This window comes from Garra rufa, chromosome 2 (genome assembly GCF_049309525.1).
Source record: "Garra rufa chromosome 2, GarRuf1.0, whole genome shotgun sequence".
In the NCBI taxonomy this organism is placed as follows: domain Eukaryota; kingdom Metazoa; phylum Chordata; class Actinopteri; order Cypriniformes; family Cyprinidae; genus Garra; species Garra rufa.
The window spans coordinates 27,063,673-27,085,781 of record NC_133362.1 but is presented as its reverse complement, the minus strand read 5'-3'; the positions used below and the strand labels follow the sequence as shown (position 1 = coordinate 27,085,781).

General features: G+C 36.8%; 1 protein-coding gene across 5 annotated transcripts in view; it reads left to right on the top strand.

The window, feature by feature from the left end:
• The window catches only part of ldb3a (LIM domain binding 3a), a 58,430-nt gene that overhangs the window by 24,799 nt on the left and 11,522 nt on the right, over positions 1–22,109 (top strand). For 2 of the 5 annotated variants that reach the window (XM_073834008.1, XM_073834007.1), the window contains exons 5-7: positions 3,549–3,571; positions 6,802–7,005; positions 8,126–8,149. In XM_073834008.1, coding sequence (XP_073690109.1) covers positions 3,549–3,571; positions 6,802–7,005; positions 8,126–8,149 — 251 coding nt within the window. Of the gene's footprint in view, positions 1–1,075; positions 1,360–3,548; positions 3,572–6,801; positions 7,006–8,125; positions 8,150–9,933; positions 10,101–10,193; positions 10,231–11,110; positions 11,533–19,881; positions 20,041–22,109 lie in introns of those variants that run through there. The other 3 variants (XM_073834009.1, XM_073834010.1, XM_073834011.1) reach the window with 3 other exon arrangements.

Sequence of the window (22,109 nt, the reverse complement as noted above, 5' to 3'; positions counted from 1 at the left end):
ATTTGATCCAAAGTACAACAAAAAAGTATTAATTTATTCCTGTGATCAAAACTAAATTTTCAGCATCATTACTCCAGTCTTCAGTGTCACATGATCCTTAACAAATCAGCAAATTAGAATGTTTTTTTGATTTTCAGGATTCTTTGATAAATAGAAAGATCCAAAGAGCATTTGTCTCAAATAGGAAGCTTCTGTAACATTATACACTATACATTTCAAAAGCTTGGAGTCGGTATAATTTTTGGGAAAGAAATGATTGAAATTATTGATGATAAAGACATTTATAATGTTATAAAAAATTCTACTTCAGATAAATGCTGTTCTTCTGAACTTTCTATTCATCAAAGAAACCTAAAATAAATTCTATTAAGCTGTTTTCATAATATTAATAACTTTTTTTTTGAGCAGCAAATCAGAATATTAGAATGATCTCAGAAGAATTATGGAGTAATGATGCTAAAAATTCAGCTTTGATCACAGGAATGAATTACATTTTAAAGTATATTCAAATAGAAAACAGTTATTTTAAATAGTAAAAATAATTCAGAAATTTTGGATCAAATAAATGCAGGCTTGGTGAGTAGAAGAGACTGACCTTTTTGAATGGTAGTGTACAAACTTATATTATGTTTAAGAAGGTAAAGAATTCTTTTAATTCTTCCAAAGTTCTTTAGTCAAAAAAATAACAATTTCCCACCTTTGTGTGGTTACAAATCAGTAGGATCAGTCTTTCTTCTTTGTTTCAACAAAAAGGAGGTATTTTTCAAAGTTCTCTTACTGCACTTCAGTATAATGACAAAAAAAATAAGGACAATGCAGCTTTAGACATTCTGCAAAATAATTTGAGCAAAAATCCAACATTTTTCAAACAACACAAGGCTTCATACTGTGAATTATGACTGAATTTTTATTTTTTGTGGTATTCCTATTCCTTTTGCTTTTAGTTAAACATTAAGTCATCAGTTCTCAAGGGTGAACATAGTTAAATCTTCATCATTTTAAGCTTTCCTCTGACCAGCTCCTTCTCTTCTTTCTTTCTCAACCCTGTCCACACACATGCACGTTCTCCTTTAAGGATCAGCCTGTGCAAATGAATGGAGCTCACTCAGCTTCTGCTGAGACAAACTCCAGCTACTCAAGCAAGCACACCAACCAGTCCCATAGCACTGTGGTGAGCAGTAGTGAAGAAGCTTCTTTGCCTGCTCAAAGGCATTTAGCTGCTCCGAGGGACAAATCCACCTCTGGGCAAAAAAGCCAGCAGTATAACACCCCCATCGGTCTGTACTCTGCAGAGACATTACGAGAGATGGCCATGCTGCAGGAGAGGGTTAAGAGCTCGGGGTCAGGCATGCCTAGTGGGTATGTAATCACAGATCGAGCAGATCTAACACTAGCAGCCAGGTGTGGTAAACCTCAACCAGTACATTTTGAAAATATAGTGTTTATTGCTAAATTAACTAGTGGGTCGGTTATAGTTCAGCCACACCTGGTTGCTAACGTTGCTCTTGACGGAAGAATGACAGCGGCCTTGCAACATTCAGAAAAGAGAGGTTACATCTGTTGTGTTGACCCTATTCCCCACTGGTATTAGCAGGCCAAAGGAGAATCTTGTTAAGGCTTCAAGTCTCTGTAAGAATGTGCAAGACTAATTTGAGCCAAGGCTTCAGTTGGAAGTGGCCCTCCTTCAGGTACAGTGATCAGGTTTTAGCAGATAATGCATCCACCAGAGGGGTTAGCCTGAAAAATTTGTTGTCAATATGGAAAATACCTTACCTTATAGTTAGTAAGATGTTTTCTTCTGGAAGAAATTAATTATATTTACCAAGGATGCATAAAATCAATCAATAGTGACAGTGAAGGCATGTATAATGTCTTTTCAAATAAGATTTCTAGTTCAAGTTAATGCTGTTCTTTTGAACGTTCTATTGATCAAAGAATGCTGAAAAAAAATAAGCAGCACAATTGTTTTAATTTATAATAGTCAGACGTGCATAATAATAAGAAATATTTCTTGAGCACCAAAATATTATATCAGAATGATTTCTGAAGGATCATGTGACACTAAAGACTGGAGTAATTATTTAAATAAATTACATTTTTTTAATATTTTAAAATAGAAAACAGTTATTTTAAATTGTAATAATATTTTACGATTTTACAGTTTTTCTGATCAAATAAATGCAGCCTTGGTAATAATTGGTTTCCAAATATATTAAGCAGCACAATTATTTTTATTGGTAATAGTAAGACATCCATAATAATAAAAATATTTATTGAGCACACAAATATTTTACCAGAAAAAATTCTGAAGGATTGTGTGACACTAAAGACTGGAGTAATTATAGAAATAAATTACATTTTAAAATATTTTAAAATAGAAAACAGTTATTTAAATTGTAATAATATTTTACAATTTTACTGTATTTCTGATCAAATAAATGCAGCCTTGGTAAGAATTGGTTTTCAAATATATTAAGCAGCACAATTGTTTTTATTGATAATAGTAAGACATCCATAATAATAAAAATATTTCTTGAGCACCGAAATATTATATCAGAATGATTTCTGAAGAATTATGTGACACTAAAGACTGGAGTAATTATAGAAATAAATTGTACAATTTTACTGTATTTCTGATCAAATAAGTGCAGCCTTGGTAAGCATAAGAGACTTCTTTCAACATTTTTTGAAAACAGACCGATTGTATCTGCATAAACTCAAAGCAACCAAAGCAATTGAGACATTAAAAGCACTATATCACGTTCCCAGTTTGACAGTTACACTTCTGCGGTGTAACCTCAAAGCAGTGCACTTTGGCAGTACTGTGGTGGATTAGGTAAATGGATGACAATGTCCTGTACCCCTCTCCATTTACTCTCTTCCTCATATGCGGTGAAAGGGGTCTTAGCATGTGCCTCAGCACAGAGGAGATCTCAGTCCGTCGAATGATACGGATAAAGACGGGTGAGAGAGCACCTGTCGCGGGTCTCCCTATAAAAGGTCATGGAATTTCAGGGTTCAGTTTCCTAACTACACTGATACATCCCCCTCACTCCCTCCGGGCACATCTTTGCAGGGAGGCACTCTCATGAAATTGTATTTCTCTTTGGTCAGTTGTGGTCAGCGACACATCTTTTGCATTCAGTTATTTATTTATTTGCCTCTTCGAAAGGCGACTCTCCACTGTGTGCGCACAAACACGTCATATCACTCAAGACAAACATACATGTGCACATTGGCACTCCAACACACTAACGTTTTTCCTTTCCCTTAAAGGTGAAGTGTGTAATTTCTGTGGCACAAACAGAATTTGTCTATTCAGGCAACCCGACTGGGTCAATGCTGGGTCAACCGGTGGCTTGAGTTTAGGGCAGAACATCCTGATCCTGTGAAAGACAGGAAGTGTTTAAGCAATTTTGAAATTACACACTGCACCTTGAAAATCTGATGAGATTCCACCTCTTGCAGAAGTTTCACAGGCACAACAAAGTTTATATGTTGAGTTGCTAACCAATACCCATGATTCTGTTTCCTTTCACCCATTGTAGGTTATTACCAACACTCCTGCCAAGTTAGTAACAGCCTCCTGGCATAACGTTGTAGTGCTCTGTGTGGTATACGTGCATGGAATTGTTTGGAACTGCCTTTGTGGTGTGTTATCAACAATACAGTGTGGTTAGTGAGATTTGACATCCTGTGCAATCGCAGCTTGCTTAAATAGTGTACTAATGCCTAATGTAAACCTATACTACAACACAGAGAAGCATATTTGAATCTTTGGAGTATGTATTTATGAATAATCGCAGTTGGCACTGTGTGTGTGTGTGTGTGTGTGTGTGTGTGTGTGTGTGTGTGTGTGTGTGAGTGTGTTTTAGGAGGCTAGAGTTTTGCTTGCTGAACTCATGTTCAGTGTTGAAAATGTGTTTGTTATAATTTTATTGGTCCTCGTTGGGCACTTCTCAGTGTACTCGTAGTGTTTGGGTTGGGAATTAAGAAGTGTTTCTTATGCTGCGTTCACGCCATGTCGTAATTACCACATTTACTATAGATGACAAGCCGAGACTATTGGTTGTGCTCTGAATTACGTATTTCTGTTGCAACACTACTAACTGCAAAATGAATTTGTGTAATTTCAGTAATCAATAGAAAAAAACAGTATATAACGAGTAACAGTCATTATTTAAATGCCTTATTAATAATAATTATAGTTTATAGTTAATTATAGTTTATTTAGTGGGATATTAGTTACTTTTGCAGCTACATTAAATTGTATTTTATCTTTTATTTTATGATTATTCTTGCATTATTAAGACAAGAATTAGTTCACTCCAGAATTAAAATTTCCTGATAATTTACTCACCCCCATGTCATCCAAGATGTTTATGTCGTTCTTTCATCAGTCGAAAAGAAATTAAGGGTTTTTGAGGAAAACGTTCCAGGATTTTTCTCCATATAGTGGAGACTTCAATGGGAGCCTAGAGGTTGAAGGTCTAAATTGCAGTTTCAGTGCAGCTACAAAGAGCATACACGAACCCAAACAATCTGTCATTTTCTAAAAAATAAAAATAATGTATATACTTTTTAACCTCAACTGCTCATCCTGCACTAGCTCTGCGATGAACGTCAGCAACTTCATGCATGTAATCACGCTAGAAAGGTCACATGTTAGTTATTCATCGGTGTAGTAAAGGTAGTTTAAAAAGGTAGGGTAGGGTGAAAAGCGTTTGACTTTCTTTGCACGTTCGCTTTGTAAACACTTGGTTGGTACTTCCGCCTACATCACATGTGACCTTTCCAACGTGACTATGTAATGCGTGAAGTCGAGAAAGTAGTTAAAAAGTATATAAATTGTTATTTTTGAAAAAAAAAATTACTGATAGTTTCTCTAGATAAGGCCCTTATTCCTTGGCTGGGATCGTGTAGAGCCCTTTTAAAGGAACACTCCACTTTTTTTGGAAATAGGCTCATTCTCCAACTCCCCCAGCGAGTTTCGGTATATGTCCTATTTAAAACTTGACTCTTCTGTAATTATATTGTGTACTAAGATTGGCGGAAAATGTAAAGCTGCGATTTTCTAGGCCGACAAGATTAGGAACTACGCTCCCATTCTCATCTTTACATTTTCCGCCAGTCTTAGTACACAATATAACTACAGAAGAGTCAAGTTTTAAATAGGACAAATACACTGTCTCAAATATCGAAACTCGTTGGTCATTTTTGAACGCGATGCTGTGTTGGTCACATAGGATTCAATGATCTATGCTAAGCTATGGAAAAAGTGATATCGCCAGAACAGGAGAACGGCTGAATGGATTTCAAAATGGTAAAACTCAACTTACAGTATTAACTCGGGGGGAGAGTTGGAGAATGAGCCTATTTCCAAAAAAAATGGAGTGGAGTGTTTCTTTAAGCTGCATTGAAACTGCAATCTGGACCTTCAACCTGTTGGTTCCCATTGAAGTCCACAATATGGAGAAAAAACCTGGGTGTGGATGGTTTTTACAATCAGAATCTCATAACTGCTGTAATTCTGACATGCCATGAACGCACCTTTAATCACCATCAAATTCCATTTTTTAAAATACCTTAATTAAACTTTCTTAAACATGTATGCATTACTGTACTGAAATACTCTGATCAGTCTTTTCCAAGTATTGTTGTTCATTTATTAGTTTTATTTTTATTTTTTCAAATATTTATTCTTTGAAAGCACTTATAGAATCATAAATAGAATTGTTAAGGAACTGGAATGGCTAAGAGGAATTAGAATCTAAACTGGAATTTAAATTCTAGATGATTCCCATCCCTTTTTAGCATATTATGTTGTACTGCTTGCTGTACAAGTAATGGTATGTTGTGTGTGCAGTAGCAAGTTTGTACTGTGTGAAGCGTGTTTTTGACATGTTGTTTCTGCCGTAAAATTTGACTGAGCCCTTTATTTATTTACCTATTTAGTTGACCCTTCGCAAACGCCTGCCCTCCTCAGTTACTGTTGCTATGTCCGACAAACAATGCTGCCCTATACACTACACAAGGAAACTAACAACACTCCGACAAACAAGACAGAGCAGGTTACTTCTGGTATGAAACAAGGTCTCGGCTTTCAAACGTTGGCATTTTTTAAGAAATTCAAACAATAAATACAGTTTTGTGGCTCTTTAATGTGTCATGGCAAATCACTGTATTGCCTTACTAGATCAGTGTCTTGTGAACCAAACGTATTTTCTTCTTTAACGTTACTTAAAGCATGAAGAAACAAATGAACATGAACGTATTTTATTTTAACCGTGGAAAGACATCAATACACACAATACACACAATTTTTTAAGTTTAATTCCACCGAAGTTAATCTCCTGTCTGATTTGTTTGTCGGACATAATGGCAGATTCAACGTTATGATTGGTCAGATCTCCTATCAATCAAGCTGTTTGCGAACGGTCAGTTACTATCATATATGGTTTAACTCTCACCTGCAACACCTTCCATCACGAATTTCCATGCTGGTCCAGGCCGGTCTAGCTGTTGCCCCTTTATAAGCATGCTGTTGACTGGCAGAACTGGTCGACCGGCATGGTTTTTCTGGTGGTTAATCTAATCAAGAGGCTTTGTTGAAATACCAGCATGCCAGCATCCAAAACACAACAACGTATGCTGGTATTTTCAACTGGGTTCTTACCTTTCCCTCCCAATTCATTGTCCACATTCCCTTCATCTCACTCTCTCCGTCTAACCTCCATTTTATCTCTCTTGTCTCTCTTCTACCCATACTTATCCCTTATCACCACTCCCTCACTTGCTCAGCAATGAGTACCTGCCCAGCTTCAACCCAATTGCTCTGAAGGACACTGCACTCTCCACCAACAAGCCCATTGAGGTGAAGGGGCCTGGAGGCAAGGCCACCATCATCCATGCACAGTACAACACCCCTATCAGCATGTACTCCCAGGATGCTATTATGGATGCCATCGCTGGCCAGTCCCAGGCCAGGGGTAGCGAGATGTCTGGGTAAGACCTGTCACACTTAACTGTGTCTTCTCCCTTGTCCCACGACCTGCATGACACACCTTTGCCATAATGCCTGTTAAACAGCCACGCTTGTATAATCCAGCGCTATTTGCTAATGCTCAAGAGGCTAAAGACTTCCCAAGGATGTCTGATCATAGTCTGGATATAGTTGTACTCAGTTTCACAGTATTGATCTGTTGCAAATTGTACGATATGAACATGTTGCCATACAGAAACAGAAGAAAGGTTTTCAAAGTCTTCAGTGTTGAGTATGTTGGTTTTCTGTGGAACCAGCTGGATTTTTGTGTGCTTTTCAAATGGGAATGATGATGGGAATGCACAGCTGCACAAGTTAGGGATCATGGTTTATGGGTGAACTACCCTTCAAAAGTTTGGGGTCAATGATTTTTTTAATAGAAATTATTTTTTTATTCAGAAAGGGTGCATTCAGTAAATACATTAAAGATTTATATTTCTATTATAAGTGCTTTATATAAGTTTCCTTAAAAATATTAAGCAGCACTGCTGTTTTCAATATTTATAATAATAAGAAATGTTTCTTAAGAACACATTATCAAATTAGAATGATTTCTGAACATCACAGGAATACCTTATGTTTTAAAATATATTAAAATAGAAAACCGTTATTTTGCATTATAATAATATTTTACATTATTACTGTTTTTACTATTTTTTTAATTAAATATGTGTTTTAATGTTTTTATTTTTATTTTTACCAACTCCAAAATTTTGAATGGCAGTGTCTATTTTTTATAGTGTGACCTGGTAATCTGTACAAGTGTGAGCTGTGTATTTGTGCAATTTTTCTCCTGTACATCCATGAGTTTTAGCAGTGATTTACATATTTTCATGTTTGTTGGTGCCAGTTTTCTGATGTCCTGTGGTTTGTGTATGGTTTGAAATCATGATAATGAGAGATCAGGCTTTCGGTCTCATGTCAGAAGCCACTCTATAATGCATAACATAGAAGCTTTATCTAATTCTCCCTCTCTCGCTCCATCCATCCTTTCATCCATCACTTCATCTATCCATCACACTGTACGTCACGTACCCTGTCCCCACCCTACCTGTGTCCAATCTCAATGGCCCTGTCTGGCAGCAATGAAACTGACTCTCCGCTATCGTAAGTAGCCTGATCCATCTGTTTGATATGAGCAGTCTCTTTTCGTCTCTTCCCTTGCACATTGCATGCCTGATCGCCACATTACCCATTTCTCTCTCATCTCTTCCTCTAACCTCTCTTTGATTAATCCGGAGCATCTGGAGTTCTGAAATGCACTTGGTTTTCATGAGCCGCGTCTGTCCAGTGACTTTTGAAATAGTTTTGTCTTTTTATTTAGCCGAATGCAACGATGACCTCACATACTACTCCTCTCAGACTGCACCTTTCACTTCCCTCTCAGATTCCATTCTAAAACCCCTTTCAGTACTGCTAGGTGACTTTTAAAGAGTGTTTGGTGGAAATGTATTTAAATGTTGAGGTTTACAGAAGGAGGGTCTGCTAATGTGGAAACAGAAAAATCCGTCATTGATTGAGTTTTAGATGCCAACAAACAGATTTCTGAATGCTCTGCTTTGTCATTCTTCTGGGTAAGAGATATGAAGTGTCTAAAATATGCTGTCATACTGCATTTGGTAGTGATAAGCAAGCTTTTGGCCACATTGCCCATGCTTTTCTGTTTATTAGCATTTATATGAAATATGCTGCATAAAATGTATCGATTTGTATAAAATAATCATTGTTGACAAACAAACAGTTGAGGTCAAAAGCTTACATACACCTTGCAGAATCTGCAAAATGTTAATTATTTTACCAAAATAAGAGGGATCATACATTTATATCATACATTTATAAAAATGACCCCATTCAAAAGTTTACATACACTTGATTCTTGTTGTTGTTGTTTTTTTGTTTTTGTTTTTTTTTTGGTGATAGTTGTTCATGAGTACCTTGTTTGTCCTGAACAGTTGAACTGCCAGCTTTTCTTCAGAAAAATCCTTCAGGTCCCATAAATTCTTTGATTTGTCTATTTGAACCCTTTCCAACAATGACTATATGATTTTGAGATCCATCTTTTCACTCTGAGGACAACTGAGAAACTCGTATGGAACTATTACAGAAGGTTCAAACGCTCTCTGATGCTTCAGAAGGAAACAGCACATTAAAAGCTGGGGAGTTAAAACTTTTGAACAGAATGAAAATGTGTACTTTTTTTTAACTTTGCCTAAATATCATTTTTTTTTTCATTTAGTACTACCCTCCAGAAGCTACAGAAGTTACCTACATGTTTCCCAGAAGACAAAAAAAAAAAGTTAAATTTACCCTGATCTTCAAATTCAAAATTTTTTTTACCTTCTGAAGCATTAGTGAGAGTTTGAACTTTGTGTAATAGTTGCATAGTTGCTGAGTCCCTCAGTTGTCCTTGTTGGACCCTGTACAGTCATTGTTGGAAAGAGTTCAAAAACACAAAAAGGTTTAGGACAAACAAGGGACCTGAATAAAGTGTATGTAAACTTTTGCACGAAGTAATTTTTATAAATTCAACTATTATTTTCTCTTGTGAACTATATGTAAACATTTTATGTGAAATATCTTATTCAGGTCAGTACTAAATAAAAAAATAACATGCATTTTGTATGATCCCTCTTATTTTGGTAAAATTTTGCAGATTCTGCAAGGTGTATGTAAACTTTTGACCTCAACTGTATGTTAGGCTATACACTGTAAATTAGTGATAATGGCAGTAAATTAGTCAGAATGGATGCATTTACATATTGTTTTAACCTAAAACAACAACAAAAATGCTTTTAATGTTGTTAAACATGAAAATTGTTTTGCTTACATTCCGGTCATGCTGATAGGAAAGTGTATTGTTTTCACACGACCGGCTCTTTCTGTGGTTGCAGTAATCTGCCAGTTAAAGACCGTGTTATAGACAGTGCTTCCCCAGTGTATCAGGCCGTCATCCCTAGTGAAACCAATGAAATGGGGCCGGCCGAGTGGGCCAAAAGAGCCGCCCAGCTGCAGTCCAAGTCCTTCCGTGTCCTCGCCCACATTACTGGAACTGAATACAGTACGTGCCTACATGTTTTTGTCACTTTGATATTGATTTTGATTTAGAGCATAGAGTCTGACATGTTCTCTCTGTCTTTTCTCTTCTCTGCAGTGCAAGACCCTGATGAGGAAGCTCTGAGAAAATCAAGGTAGGCATCTAGCAGCAGCATCTGGTGGCCACATACTTGACCTGTGCTGAAATCCAGCCCTCTGCCTCTTAAAACTTGAAAGGCTGATTGAAAGCTGACATATGTTCCCAAACCAGACCTCCATAATCGGACCCCACTCTCTGTGCTGAACTTGATCCGCACTCATTAGATGCATCAATCTAATACAGCTTGGATGTATTCATAGTAGTCTATCAGGGGTGTAGTACAGCGGATTTGTACTGTTTGTAAAATAAATTGTTATTTGGTGTAAGTTTAGGTATTGAAAGTACAAGACTTTTCACATTGAATTGTACCTTCAAAAGTTTGTCAGAAGTTTTTGAACAGTCAAATTTTTTTACGTTTTTAAAAAAGTCACTTCTGCTCACCAAGCCTGCATTTATTTGATCCAAAGTACAGCAAAAACAGTACAATTTTGAAATATTTTTACTATTTAAAATTGCTTTTCTGTTTGAATATGTTTTAAAATGTATTTTTTAATGAAGTTTTATTTCTGATTTTTTTAGCATCATTACATTAGTAATGAAGAACATTTACTCAAATATTGTACTTTACACCCCTGGTCTGTGATATTTACATCAAGCTTTTATATTTCATATATCTTTAGCTCTCATTTATTTCACCCTGTCTTTACATATCTGACACAATGCAATGCAGAATGTTACCTCTGGCTTCTAGTTGAATGTGAAACATTTAGTCGGTGCTTGAACATTTTACCTCAAGGCAGCCAGAAATATTTATATACACTCACACATCTTGGGCAGGGGAGTGAAGGCCATATTCCCTAACCCATTTCTCCACCCTCTCTTTTCTCTCTTTTTCCTTCCCCTTTTTGTCCTGTATATATGTCTTGATGTTACAGGGAAAGGTTTGAATCTGAAGCCAAAGGCCCTCGTTTTGCTAAACTGAAAAACTGGCACCATGGCCTGTCGGCACAAATACTTAATGTGCCTCAGTAAAGCACCCCAAGATAGAGAGAGCTAGACAGGTGGCATAGACAGACTGCAGTATACTGCTGTAACAGGAAAGTCAAAGCATGTGAGGAGAAAGCAGAAAGAATGAAGATGAAAGTCAGTTGTGTTTTTTGGCTCATCACTACAGTTTTAAGCTAGTTGTTCACTCTGTAGAATAGATTTAAGAGTTGATCATGAGAGTGTTGCCACGATTTAAATTCTCTCTCTTGTATCGGATTGTTTGCTTACATATTGATGGTTGTTGAGAACATCATTGCATTTGTGCACAAGTCTTTCAAATCCATCAAATAAAAGAAATGTGATAAACTAATCATGTGGGAAGGCTTTTTGGCACTGAGATTTGTTTGGGTGTGAAAGTAAGCATGAATTCAAAAGATTTAGGTCTGCAGGAAGGAAATTAACTTTAAACTTTGTTTTAAATAATGTTCTTTAAAAAAATAAGTCCTAATAATAATTTGTAGATATATAGCCTATAGCCTGATATTTTTTTTCAACTGTTTGCATTTAAAGATAACATGATCTGTAATCATTCACATTTTATTCTTGGCCGTAAGTTCAAATAGAAACCGCTCTGCTTTTAAGATTAGACCAGTGCTTCTCAACAAAGGAACCAAGGTCTTGGCAAACCTTTCATTATTTATTTTAATGATTTAAAACACATATTTTTATATTATATACATACACACATATACAATTGATGTCAAAAGTTTACATACACCTTGCAGAATCTTCAAAATGCAAATTATTCATAATAATAAGATATTTCACATAAAAGATGTTTACATGTAGTCCACAAGAAAAAATAATGGTTGAATTTATAAAAATGACCCTATTCAAAAGTTTACATACACTTGATTCTTAATACTGTGTTGTTACCTGAATGATCCACAACTGTTTTTTTTTTTTTTTTTAGTGAATGTTCATGACTACCTTGTTTGTCCTGAACAGTTAAACTGCCTGCTGTTCTTTAGAAAAATCCTTCAGGTCCCACAAATTCTTTGGTTTTTCAGCATTTTTTGTGCATTTGAACCCCTTTCCAACAATGACTGTATGATTTAGAGATCCATCTTTTCACACTGAGGACAACTGAGGGACTCATATGCAACTATTACAGAAAGTTCAAACGCTCACTGATGCTCCAGAAGTAAACACAATGCATTAAAAACTTTTGAATAGAATGAAAATGTGTAAATTTTCCTACTTTGCCTAAATATCATATTTTTTTTCCATTTAGTACTGCCCTTCAGATGCAACAGAAGACCCAGAGGACAAAAGAAGTAAAATTTACAATTGATCTTCAAATTCAAAGTTTTGATGCATCAATGAGCAATTGAACCTTCTGTAATGGTTGCATATGAGTCCCTCAGTTGTCCTCAGTGTGAAAAGATGAATCTCAAAATCATACAGTCATTGTTGGAAAGGGTTTAAATAAACAAAAAGGATTTTTTTTTTCTGAAAAACAGCAAGCAGTTTAACTGTTCAGGACAAACAAGGGACTATCACTAGTCCACTTCTCTTGTGGACTGTATGTAAACGTCTTAAATGTGAAATATCTTATTCAGGTCAGAACTAAATAAAAAATAACATGATCCCTCTTATTTTTTTAAATAATTTTGTGTAGATCTATGAATCTAACCCTTTGATGCTGTGATAGTATTTCATTGATTGCGTAAGGGCAAGTCTGTTAAAAAGGTCAACAAATGTTAAAATCGTTTGCACGTGCAGTCAGTTTTATTCCAGGAGTCATTTCTTATCTGTTGAAAAGCTAAATCCTGACTGACAGTAAAAGCTTTCACTTTAGACCAAACTTTGAGTCACCAACACTATTATCACTTTGCAGACATTTCTTACTTAAGCCTGTGCTTAAAATATTAGACTGCCTAGGGATTTCAAGCGATAAGAATGTTGATCTGTCAGTCAGTTGTCTAACTATCACAGAGCTTTGCATTTGACACTGATCTGCGACGAGACTGCGACTTAGAGAAATTTAGGCTGTAAGACTTTATGGTGGGAGTATAAAGTTTATTTGTGTAGCAAGAGTAATAACCTTCAGCTAGATGAGTGGTGGCTGAAGGGACGAGCTCTGAGTCTGGAGGATGAGCGAAGGCGTGTGAAGCCATCAGAACTTCAAGCGGTTGAGCAAGATGGAAGTCAATGTCTGTGAGTAGAGAGAGTCAATAAACCAAGACTTTTCCTCCAGGTAATTCTGCCTGCCTGGTTGTCACATAGGGAAATGGTGTTAGCTCTGCTTTGGGCTGGTTTGCGCTATTAGTAGTATAGAATTTTGCCTCTGCTAACTGTGTCCTTTTCTCATACCATCTCACCACTGGTTTACTTCACTTCTGAGCCTCCCACTTGCATGCGTTGCATGCTGGGAAGACTGTGTGACTGCACTGGAGTGCTTGTGGCCCTGGGTGGCTGGCCCCTCCCTCACTCTTCATCCTTGTCACATTTATTCAGATCTCTGCCTTCATGTACATTTTTAGGTTGACATATGTTGCATCAGTCAGCTCTTTTGAATGTTATGCTGTCATTTTCTTCATATTTTCAGTCTCCAACTTTTCATCAGATGCTTCTCACTTACTTCACACTTATTTCATTGCACATCACTGCAGTGCTGTTTCCTGCTGTCCGTTAAGTCGTATGTTTGTTTTGCTCATTGCGTGGATAATTTTGTTTTTAGTATGTCTGATCAAGTTGGCCCCTTATTGGTATCAGTATAGTGCTTTTTATAATTGCAGTGCAATTTTACAATATTTCTATACTGTTATTGACATTTTGAATTTTATTTTTAGTTGAAAGTTTTGTAATTTGATTCATGTTATTAGTTTTCTTTATTTATCTTTAAATTTATATTTCAGTTTTAGGGCCAAATTTACTAAACAGGGCAAATTAGTGTTAGAGCGCAGTTCCATAAAAGCGCAGATGGGAGGGGAACCTTCTGTGTGATTTTCTGACAATGCGCATATTAAAGAAAGCATATTTCCATAATGACCAGCGCAATCTACCAACAGCAGCGCAATTTGGGTGTTAAATGGTGCGAATACCAGTAACTTGAGGAGTACAAACGTTAGTAAATCATGTTGCGTGACTCATTTGAATACTCTCCTCCCATAAATTTTGCGTCTGAAAGGGAAACTCCTACAAATGCATATTCAATAAGGTCAGACGCAGTGGTGTAGTCTACGTGATACGCAGGTATACGCCGTATACCCACAAGAAAAGGTCAAGGATTTGCGTATACCCACCCAAAGCGCGAGGATAGGTAACAACATGATATTGTGACATAATTTTCACACTCCCATTCATAAATTAACCACGTCTGTCTTGCGAGGCTTATTGTTTGACTTGAACCGGTGATGTGTAGACCAATCGGCTGCTTCTATTTGAAGGTTAATGACATATGAACTATTAATGCTTCCGTAGCCTGCTGTGACCTGGATCTGACGTCACCTATCAAGCTTAGTGGTCATTCTCGACGCCAGTTTGAAATCAAGTTACGCAAACCAGTAAATGAGGTATGAATTATGAAACCAAAACAGATTCAAATTACACTCTTTCAGTGTAAACACAAGCCTGTCCGTCTCAATATACTGTACAACGTGGCACACATTAACATCAAATGCTAACTCAGCGGCAGAGTTCCACTCACGCAAAGATGTAATTTCCACTGGGGACACGCTTTTCAAAATCCTGTTTGTGTCCTCCCACTTTCGAATGGTTTTGTTAAAATAATCTCTTGTATTGTAGAAGGCACCCTCAGCACCACAGAGAGTTTTGCGCGATCGTTAAAACGAAACCAAAAGTAAAACGCGTGCGCACATTCAAAAGCAATTTTAATACCCCACTTTTAGAGAGCGACTCCCCAATGTGTGCAAATTGGGCTACATAAAATATCTAGGCTGTTATTAGTATGTGGGCTATTATATGTTGTGTAATTGTCTATAGCTCTAGATCATGCTTGAAAAATTCGGTCTCTTTGCGCTTTGAATATTGAATATGGTTTAAAAATGCAGTGGTTGTCCCTTGCTTAAGGCGTAAAAAAAAAGGTTTTCAAAATCTGCCCTGAATTTATTGTTAATAATAGTTCCAACTTACACCCCTAAATGTGCATTGAAAATTGACAGCTCATAAAACTTGCTTAAAATAAATCTAAATGTTGATAACACATAAGCAGTGTTTCAGAATGCTCTCAATTACATATAGATGAATCCTGTATGCATTAATGAGCGTGGTGGCGTTTGGGGTGTTGCTCTGGGATGGGTGAATATGGGGCTGGGAGGGAAAAATCACAGTATACTCACTACAAAAAACTAGACTACACCACTGGTCAGACGCAAAAATAACTGTGTCTACGACTTTTCAGCACTAATTCGTCACTGCCTGTTTTTAGTAAATCCTGACAGTACTATTGTAACTCCAAAAGACGGTTTGTGCTGTTGCAAGCTGTTAGTAAATTTGGCCCTTAGTATAGTAATTTTAGTACTTATTTGATTTTAGTTAGTCTTTTATCTGTTAAATTTAGTTAATGGTTCCCCTTCACATGCATTATATTTTATTATATTTGATGATTTGAATATATGATTTTGGTGTTTTGTGACAAATTTCCCTTTTCCACCATGCTATTATTAGTCTTTAGTGCCAGATGTGGTCCAAGCAGCTCTGTATGAATCTGGTGAATGTTCGTTGTTGCATTGTTGCACTAGTCTGTAATCCTCCATGTGTTACAATTATTCATTGTGAATTACCCTTTTGGTATTTAACAACCTTTTTTTCACTAATCTGTATATTTAATTTTAGATTAGATTTTTTTGTTAAAAAAGCCTCTCCAGAATTCTCATCATAATATTAAATATTAAAAGATTAGTTTGGTGTTTTTAACCTATCATTATAAAGGTTGTTTTCTGTCATGCATGGTTGCAAGTAGCTTTCAAAGAAACACCATAGTCTTTTCCATAACTCGCTACTCAGTCATATGTCTTCCTGTATTTTATGTTAATAGATTTCTTTAACAGCTTTATTTTCCTCAAAACAGTAATTGTACGTAATTGTAAATGAATGCTTAAAGACAGTTTACCAAAAATGAAAATTGTGTCATTAATTACTCACCCTCATGTCGTTCCAAACTTTTAAGACCTTCATCTTCGGAACACAAATTAAGATATTTTTAATGAAATCCAAGAGCTTTCTGACCCTGCATAGACAGCAATAGAACAAACACATTCAAGGCCCAGAAAGGTTGTAAGGACATCATTAAAATACTAAGAGATGGATGTTCTGTATCAGAAAGCCTGCTCCAGTGCAGCAGGAGACATGTGTCGTGATACTCTCATGAACGCGCGTCAAACACTGACATGGAAGAAAAGAAGTGGTTGAATATATTTGTTATTTTTGTTTTCATAACATGACGGTTGAACCACTGATGACAAATGGATTATTTTAACAATGTCCTTATTACCTTTTTGGGCCTTCAACATGGTAGTTGCAGTGCTGTCTATGCAGGATCAGAAAGCTTTCGAATTCCATCAAAAAATGTTCATTTACAGTGCCTTGCACTTCATTTTTGTCACATTTCGTTTTGTTGCAGCATTATGTTAAACTGCTTTAAATTAGTTTTTCCACACATCAATTTACACTCCATACACCATAATAATGACAAAGCAAAAACCAGATTTGCAAATATTACAAATTTAGTAAAAATAAAACACTGAGATAAGTACATTGCATAAGTATTCATACCCTTAACTCAGTACATGGTTGAAGCACCTTTACAGCCTTTTTGGGTATGATGTGACAACCTTTGCACATCTGCATTTGGCAATTATCTGCCATTCTTTGCCTCACCTTTTCACCTCTCAAGCTCTGTCAGCTTGGATGGGGGCTGGCAGACATTTTCTAGAGTCCTAGTTGTTCCAATCGTCTTCCATTATGGATAATGCTTCTGTGAACCTTCAATGCAGCAGATTTTTTTCTGAACTCTTCCCTAGATCATTGCTTTAACGCAAGTCTGTCACTGAGCTCTACAGGCAGTTATCTTGACCTCAGGACTTGGTTTTTGCTCTGATATGCATTTTCAGCTGTTAGACCTTTTCTGAGAGGTGTGTGCCTTTCTAAATCATACTCATTCAAATAAATTTGCCACAGTTTAACTCCACTCGAAGTGTAGTAACATCTAGAAGCAATATGAATGCTTCTGAGCTAAATTTCCAGTGTCCCATTTCGAGTGTCCCATTCGAGTGTTCGAGTGGGTATGAATACTTATGCCACGGGATCTTTTCAGTTTTTTTTTTTTTTATAAATTTGCACAAATATTAAAAACCTATTTTTTGCTTTGCCATTATGGAGTAGGGAGTGTAGATTGATGCGGGGAAAAAAGTAATTTAAAGTAGTTTAACATAAGGCAGCAACATAACAAAATGTGAAAAAATGAAGGGGTATGAATAATTTCGCAAGGCACTGTTCCAAAGATAAACGAAAGTCTTATTGGTTTGGAAAAACATGAGGGTGAGTAATTAAAGATAGAAATTTAAATTTTTGGGTGAACTATACCTTTAAGACTTGAAAATGCATGCATTGGAAAAACATTCAAACCGCTACAGTCCCTCCAATGTCTCCTGTGTGTGGTTGCTATTATTGCATGAATATTTCATATTTCATCCAGTATTCATTCAGATTTTTCTTTGCAACCCTCTACTATGCCAATTTCGTTTGCTAGGCTGCTTTTCGTGAGATTGTGTTGCACTAACCCGCTTTAGGATGAGAACACACTTTCCCTATGTCCAAAGCGTATAATGCCAGCAGGTGGCACTGCAGTATTGTCTGAATTACCCTCTGCCTGTCTTGACTCTCTTTGCTCCCTGGACCTGTCCCATAAATTAGCAACACACATTTGCAAGTAGTTTAGTTTTAATAACAGCCCCTCTTTCTGAAGGCATTGTCTGCTTCTGTGATCTGTACTTCATTGTTCTCTGAATCTGTGCTGAGATTCAAGATTTTGCAAATGTAACTAAAAAGTGCCACAGTTTGGCAACACAGCCAGTTGATGAATACAGGACATTATGACCTATATAATGTGTGTGTGTGTGTGTGTGTGTGTGTGTGTGTGTGTGTGTGTGTGTGTGTGTGTGTGTGTGTGTGTGTGTGAGAGAGAGAGAGACTAAATAGTCAATGATGTAATCATAAGTTATATTTTTTTGTTCATTTGTAGACTTTCTCTAATTTTAGTCTCTTACAGCTTGCAATAAATGCTAATGTGTGTTTGCTTTCTGCTACCACACACCTTTCCCAAAGCCCCTCCAATACACACACACACATGCTCTTCTTACATTATACACTTCAAAATAACAGAGAGGGATTCGATATAATACAAGTTCACCACAGAAAGTGTTTAAATCTTCATGAAGGCTTCATAAATGTCTGCAACCAACATTTACAGACCTTTCTCTCTGTTCCATCACCATAACTCAATATGATCCACAGAATTAAAGCTAAAGTGTATAATTTCTAAGCCATTAACATCACAAATTGGAATTGCAAATATAACTTTTTATACAAATTTACAGAAAACAAACAGGTAGTCCTGTTCCAAACTCATCTAAAAAGCACACGTCTGTTTGAGATTTATATGTAATCACTACTTTGTAAAATAGCTGCCTTTTCTTATGAGACCAGGTTGGTTAGGCCAATGTTGCTTAATTGGATTAATCTTTAACATAGAAAATCAAACAAATAGTTCACTTCTAGATGTTTTTGCATATTTACATGGAAGAAATCAAATAAAATAACCAGACACTTAAGCGTTAAATGCTCTCTTTATGTAATATTTTACCTTACTCCTCCCTATGGGCTTTTTCAACATAAAATGAGTCAGGAATAGAGAGAGATGGTCAGGAAGGATGGTTGCGGAGTATGTGAAGGGGGTCAGCCATCGGTCCACCACCAGGCCTGCTGCTGTTAGGTGTCTACCTTTTATCTTCTCTCTTCTGCCTGGGCGGCTCCAAAACAATCTATTTTAATCATTTGATTTGTTTGATTATGTACAGGGGATGCCAAATGATTCAAGAATTGTCTATTTGTGAATAATGCACTTTTCTTTGCTTGGATCACAGGGGAGTATTATTTAACAGTAATCTGAATTGTGTTTTATGGACACACTAAGAGGGTTTACGTAACCTATATACCCTGCGTCATTGTAAAACGGCGAGGTCCTGCCATATGCAGTTCATTGCCCCTGTTTGAGCACACGATTGATTGTAGCCCTTATGTCTGGATTCATTTAATTCATCCTAGAATAGCACTTACAGTTGTCTCAGCTGCCGAGACACCACTGCATTCAGAGTAAAATACAGCCCGGTCCATCTTCACAGCTCAAACAGTGACTCACACCAAATCAATAGTTCATAGTCTAGTTTTTACAGTCCTGCAGTGACAAAATAGATAAGTCTGAAGAGAATAAAGCCATTAACTTTAATTTCTTTCCCCCATGATGGACATCCTTGCATTGTGCTCGGAAATTTTGTAAGCATGAGAATGAAACAGCTGCTTATAACAAAATTTAACTTCAATTAAGGCATGTATACATACACAGCCTGAAACACGGCTGCTGTCTGTATGTATGGCTTCAGTTTCTGATATCACTACAACCTAACCTTGTATCTAGCACTCCTGCTGAGCATGCTCCAGTTTCCACCAGCATTGCACCTGTCTGTCCGCCTACTATCGCTGCTTCGCCCAATGAGCTCCTTTCGGAGCCGCAGATAGCCAATCAGGCACCCGAGCCTGATGCGGAGCAGAATCCTGAGCAAACCATGGTAGCCAGGTAAAGTTGCATGTGTTGCATTTTATGCTTGTGTTACCTTTACTTGGTTATTGTATCCTGTTTGGTATGTATATGTGCAAAGATTGGGGTCAGTAAGATTTTTGGGTTTTTGGAAGAAAGAAATGAATACTTTTATACTGCAAGGATGCATTAAATTGACCAAAAGTGACAGTAAAGACTATGATTAATGTTTTCAACATTAATTATAATGAGCAATGTTTCTTGAAAAAACAATCATCATTTCAGGATTTCTCAAGGATCATGTGACTCTGAAGGCTAATTGAAAACAGTTATTTTAAGTTGTAATAATATTTCACAATATTACTGTTTTACTGTTTTTGATCAAATAAATGCAGCCTTGTTGAGCATAAGAGACTTCTTTTAAAAACATTTTAAAATCCTACCAACCTCAAACATTCTTGGTGTTATTTATGTTCTAAGTTGTTATTGCTGTTTTTCTATGTTTGTGGTTTTAATTTAATTTTACTTTTTTGAAAAAGAACGGTTTAAAATTTAATTACTTACAAGTCATTTTTTTGGCTGTGTGTAGGACATAAAGTGCCTTGCGAAAGTATTAATTTTTTTCATGTTTTATTATGTTGCTGTCTTATGTTAAACTGTTTTAAATTACTTTTTCTACACTCCATGCACCATAATGACAAAGCAAAAACAGAATTGTCACAACTTCAAAAATGTATTAGAAATAAAAAACTGAAATAAGTACATTGCATAAGTATTCATACCCTTAACGCAGTACGTAGCTGAAGCACCTTTACAGCCTCAGTCTTTTTGGGTATGATGCAACAAGATTTGCACATCAACATTTGGCAGTTATCGGCCATTCTTCGCCTAACCTCTTCACCTTTAAAGCTGTGTCAGCTTGGATGGGGTCTGGCAGACATTTTCAGGTTTCTTCAGAAATGTATAATTGGGTTCAAGCCCTTGCTGTGTGCTTAGGGTCATTGCCCTGTTGGAAGATGAACCACCTTCTCAGTTTGAGGTTCTGAATGCTCTGGACTGGGTTTTCATTAAGGCTATCTCAATATTTTGGTGCATTGAGCTTTTCTTTTACTCTGACAAGTCCCTCAGGCCCTGCCATGGAAAAACAGCTCCACAGCATGAAGCTGCTACCACCACACTTTACTTTTGGGATGGTACTCTTAAAGGATAACTGTTGCCAAAATGCAACCTGGGCTGTTTTTTTTCTGTAAACGAGGCAAACTTATATCTAAAAGCATACTTACGACAAACGAGCCGTTTTTGAGATTGACCGTGATTTAGTTTTGTGGTCAGTGGCCGGTGAATGGGAGTACTAGGGGCATACATTTGAGCGCATCAAAATCGATATTTTTACAACACTAAGAAGGCTCGACACACCATGACACTTTGCTCGAAGTATCGCCTGGGTCTCTACACATGAACTCGAGCATTGAGAACATTGTTCGTGTACACAGAGTTTACTAAAAAGAAAGGTTTTGAACAACTCACTTACATTGTTTGGGTTTCTGCTCGCAGCCATCTTGCCAGTCAAGAGGTGTCGATCTCCGAGTGCGAATGAATGGACTCCATAGGACGAAATATTAGGCTTTTATGAGGTTCTTTTTACAACTAGAAGTTTAATATTGTTTTTCACTTGCGACAAAACAACAAATTAGCCGTGCATTTATATGGAAATATGCTTTAGGAGCTATCTATCCTCGCACTCGGAGATCGACACCTCTTGACTGGCAAGACGGCCGCGAGCGGAAACTCAAACAGTGAAGGTGAGTTGTTCAAAACCTTTCTTTTTAGTAAACTCTGTGTACACAAACAATGTTCTCAATGCTCTAGTTCATGTGTAGAGACCCAGGCGATACTTCGAGCAAAGTGTCATGGTGTGTCGAGCCTTCTTAGTGTTGTAAAAATATCGTTTTTGATGCGCTCAAATGTATGCCCCTAGTACTCCCATTCACCGGCCACTGACCACAAAACGAAATCACGGTCAATCTCAAAAACGGCTCGTTTGTCGTAATTATGCTTTTAGATATAAGTTTGTCTCGTTTACAGTAAAAAAAAACAGCCCAGGTTGC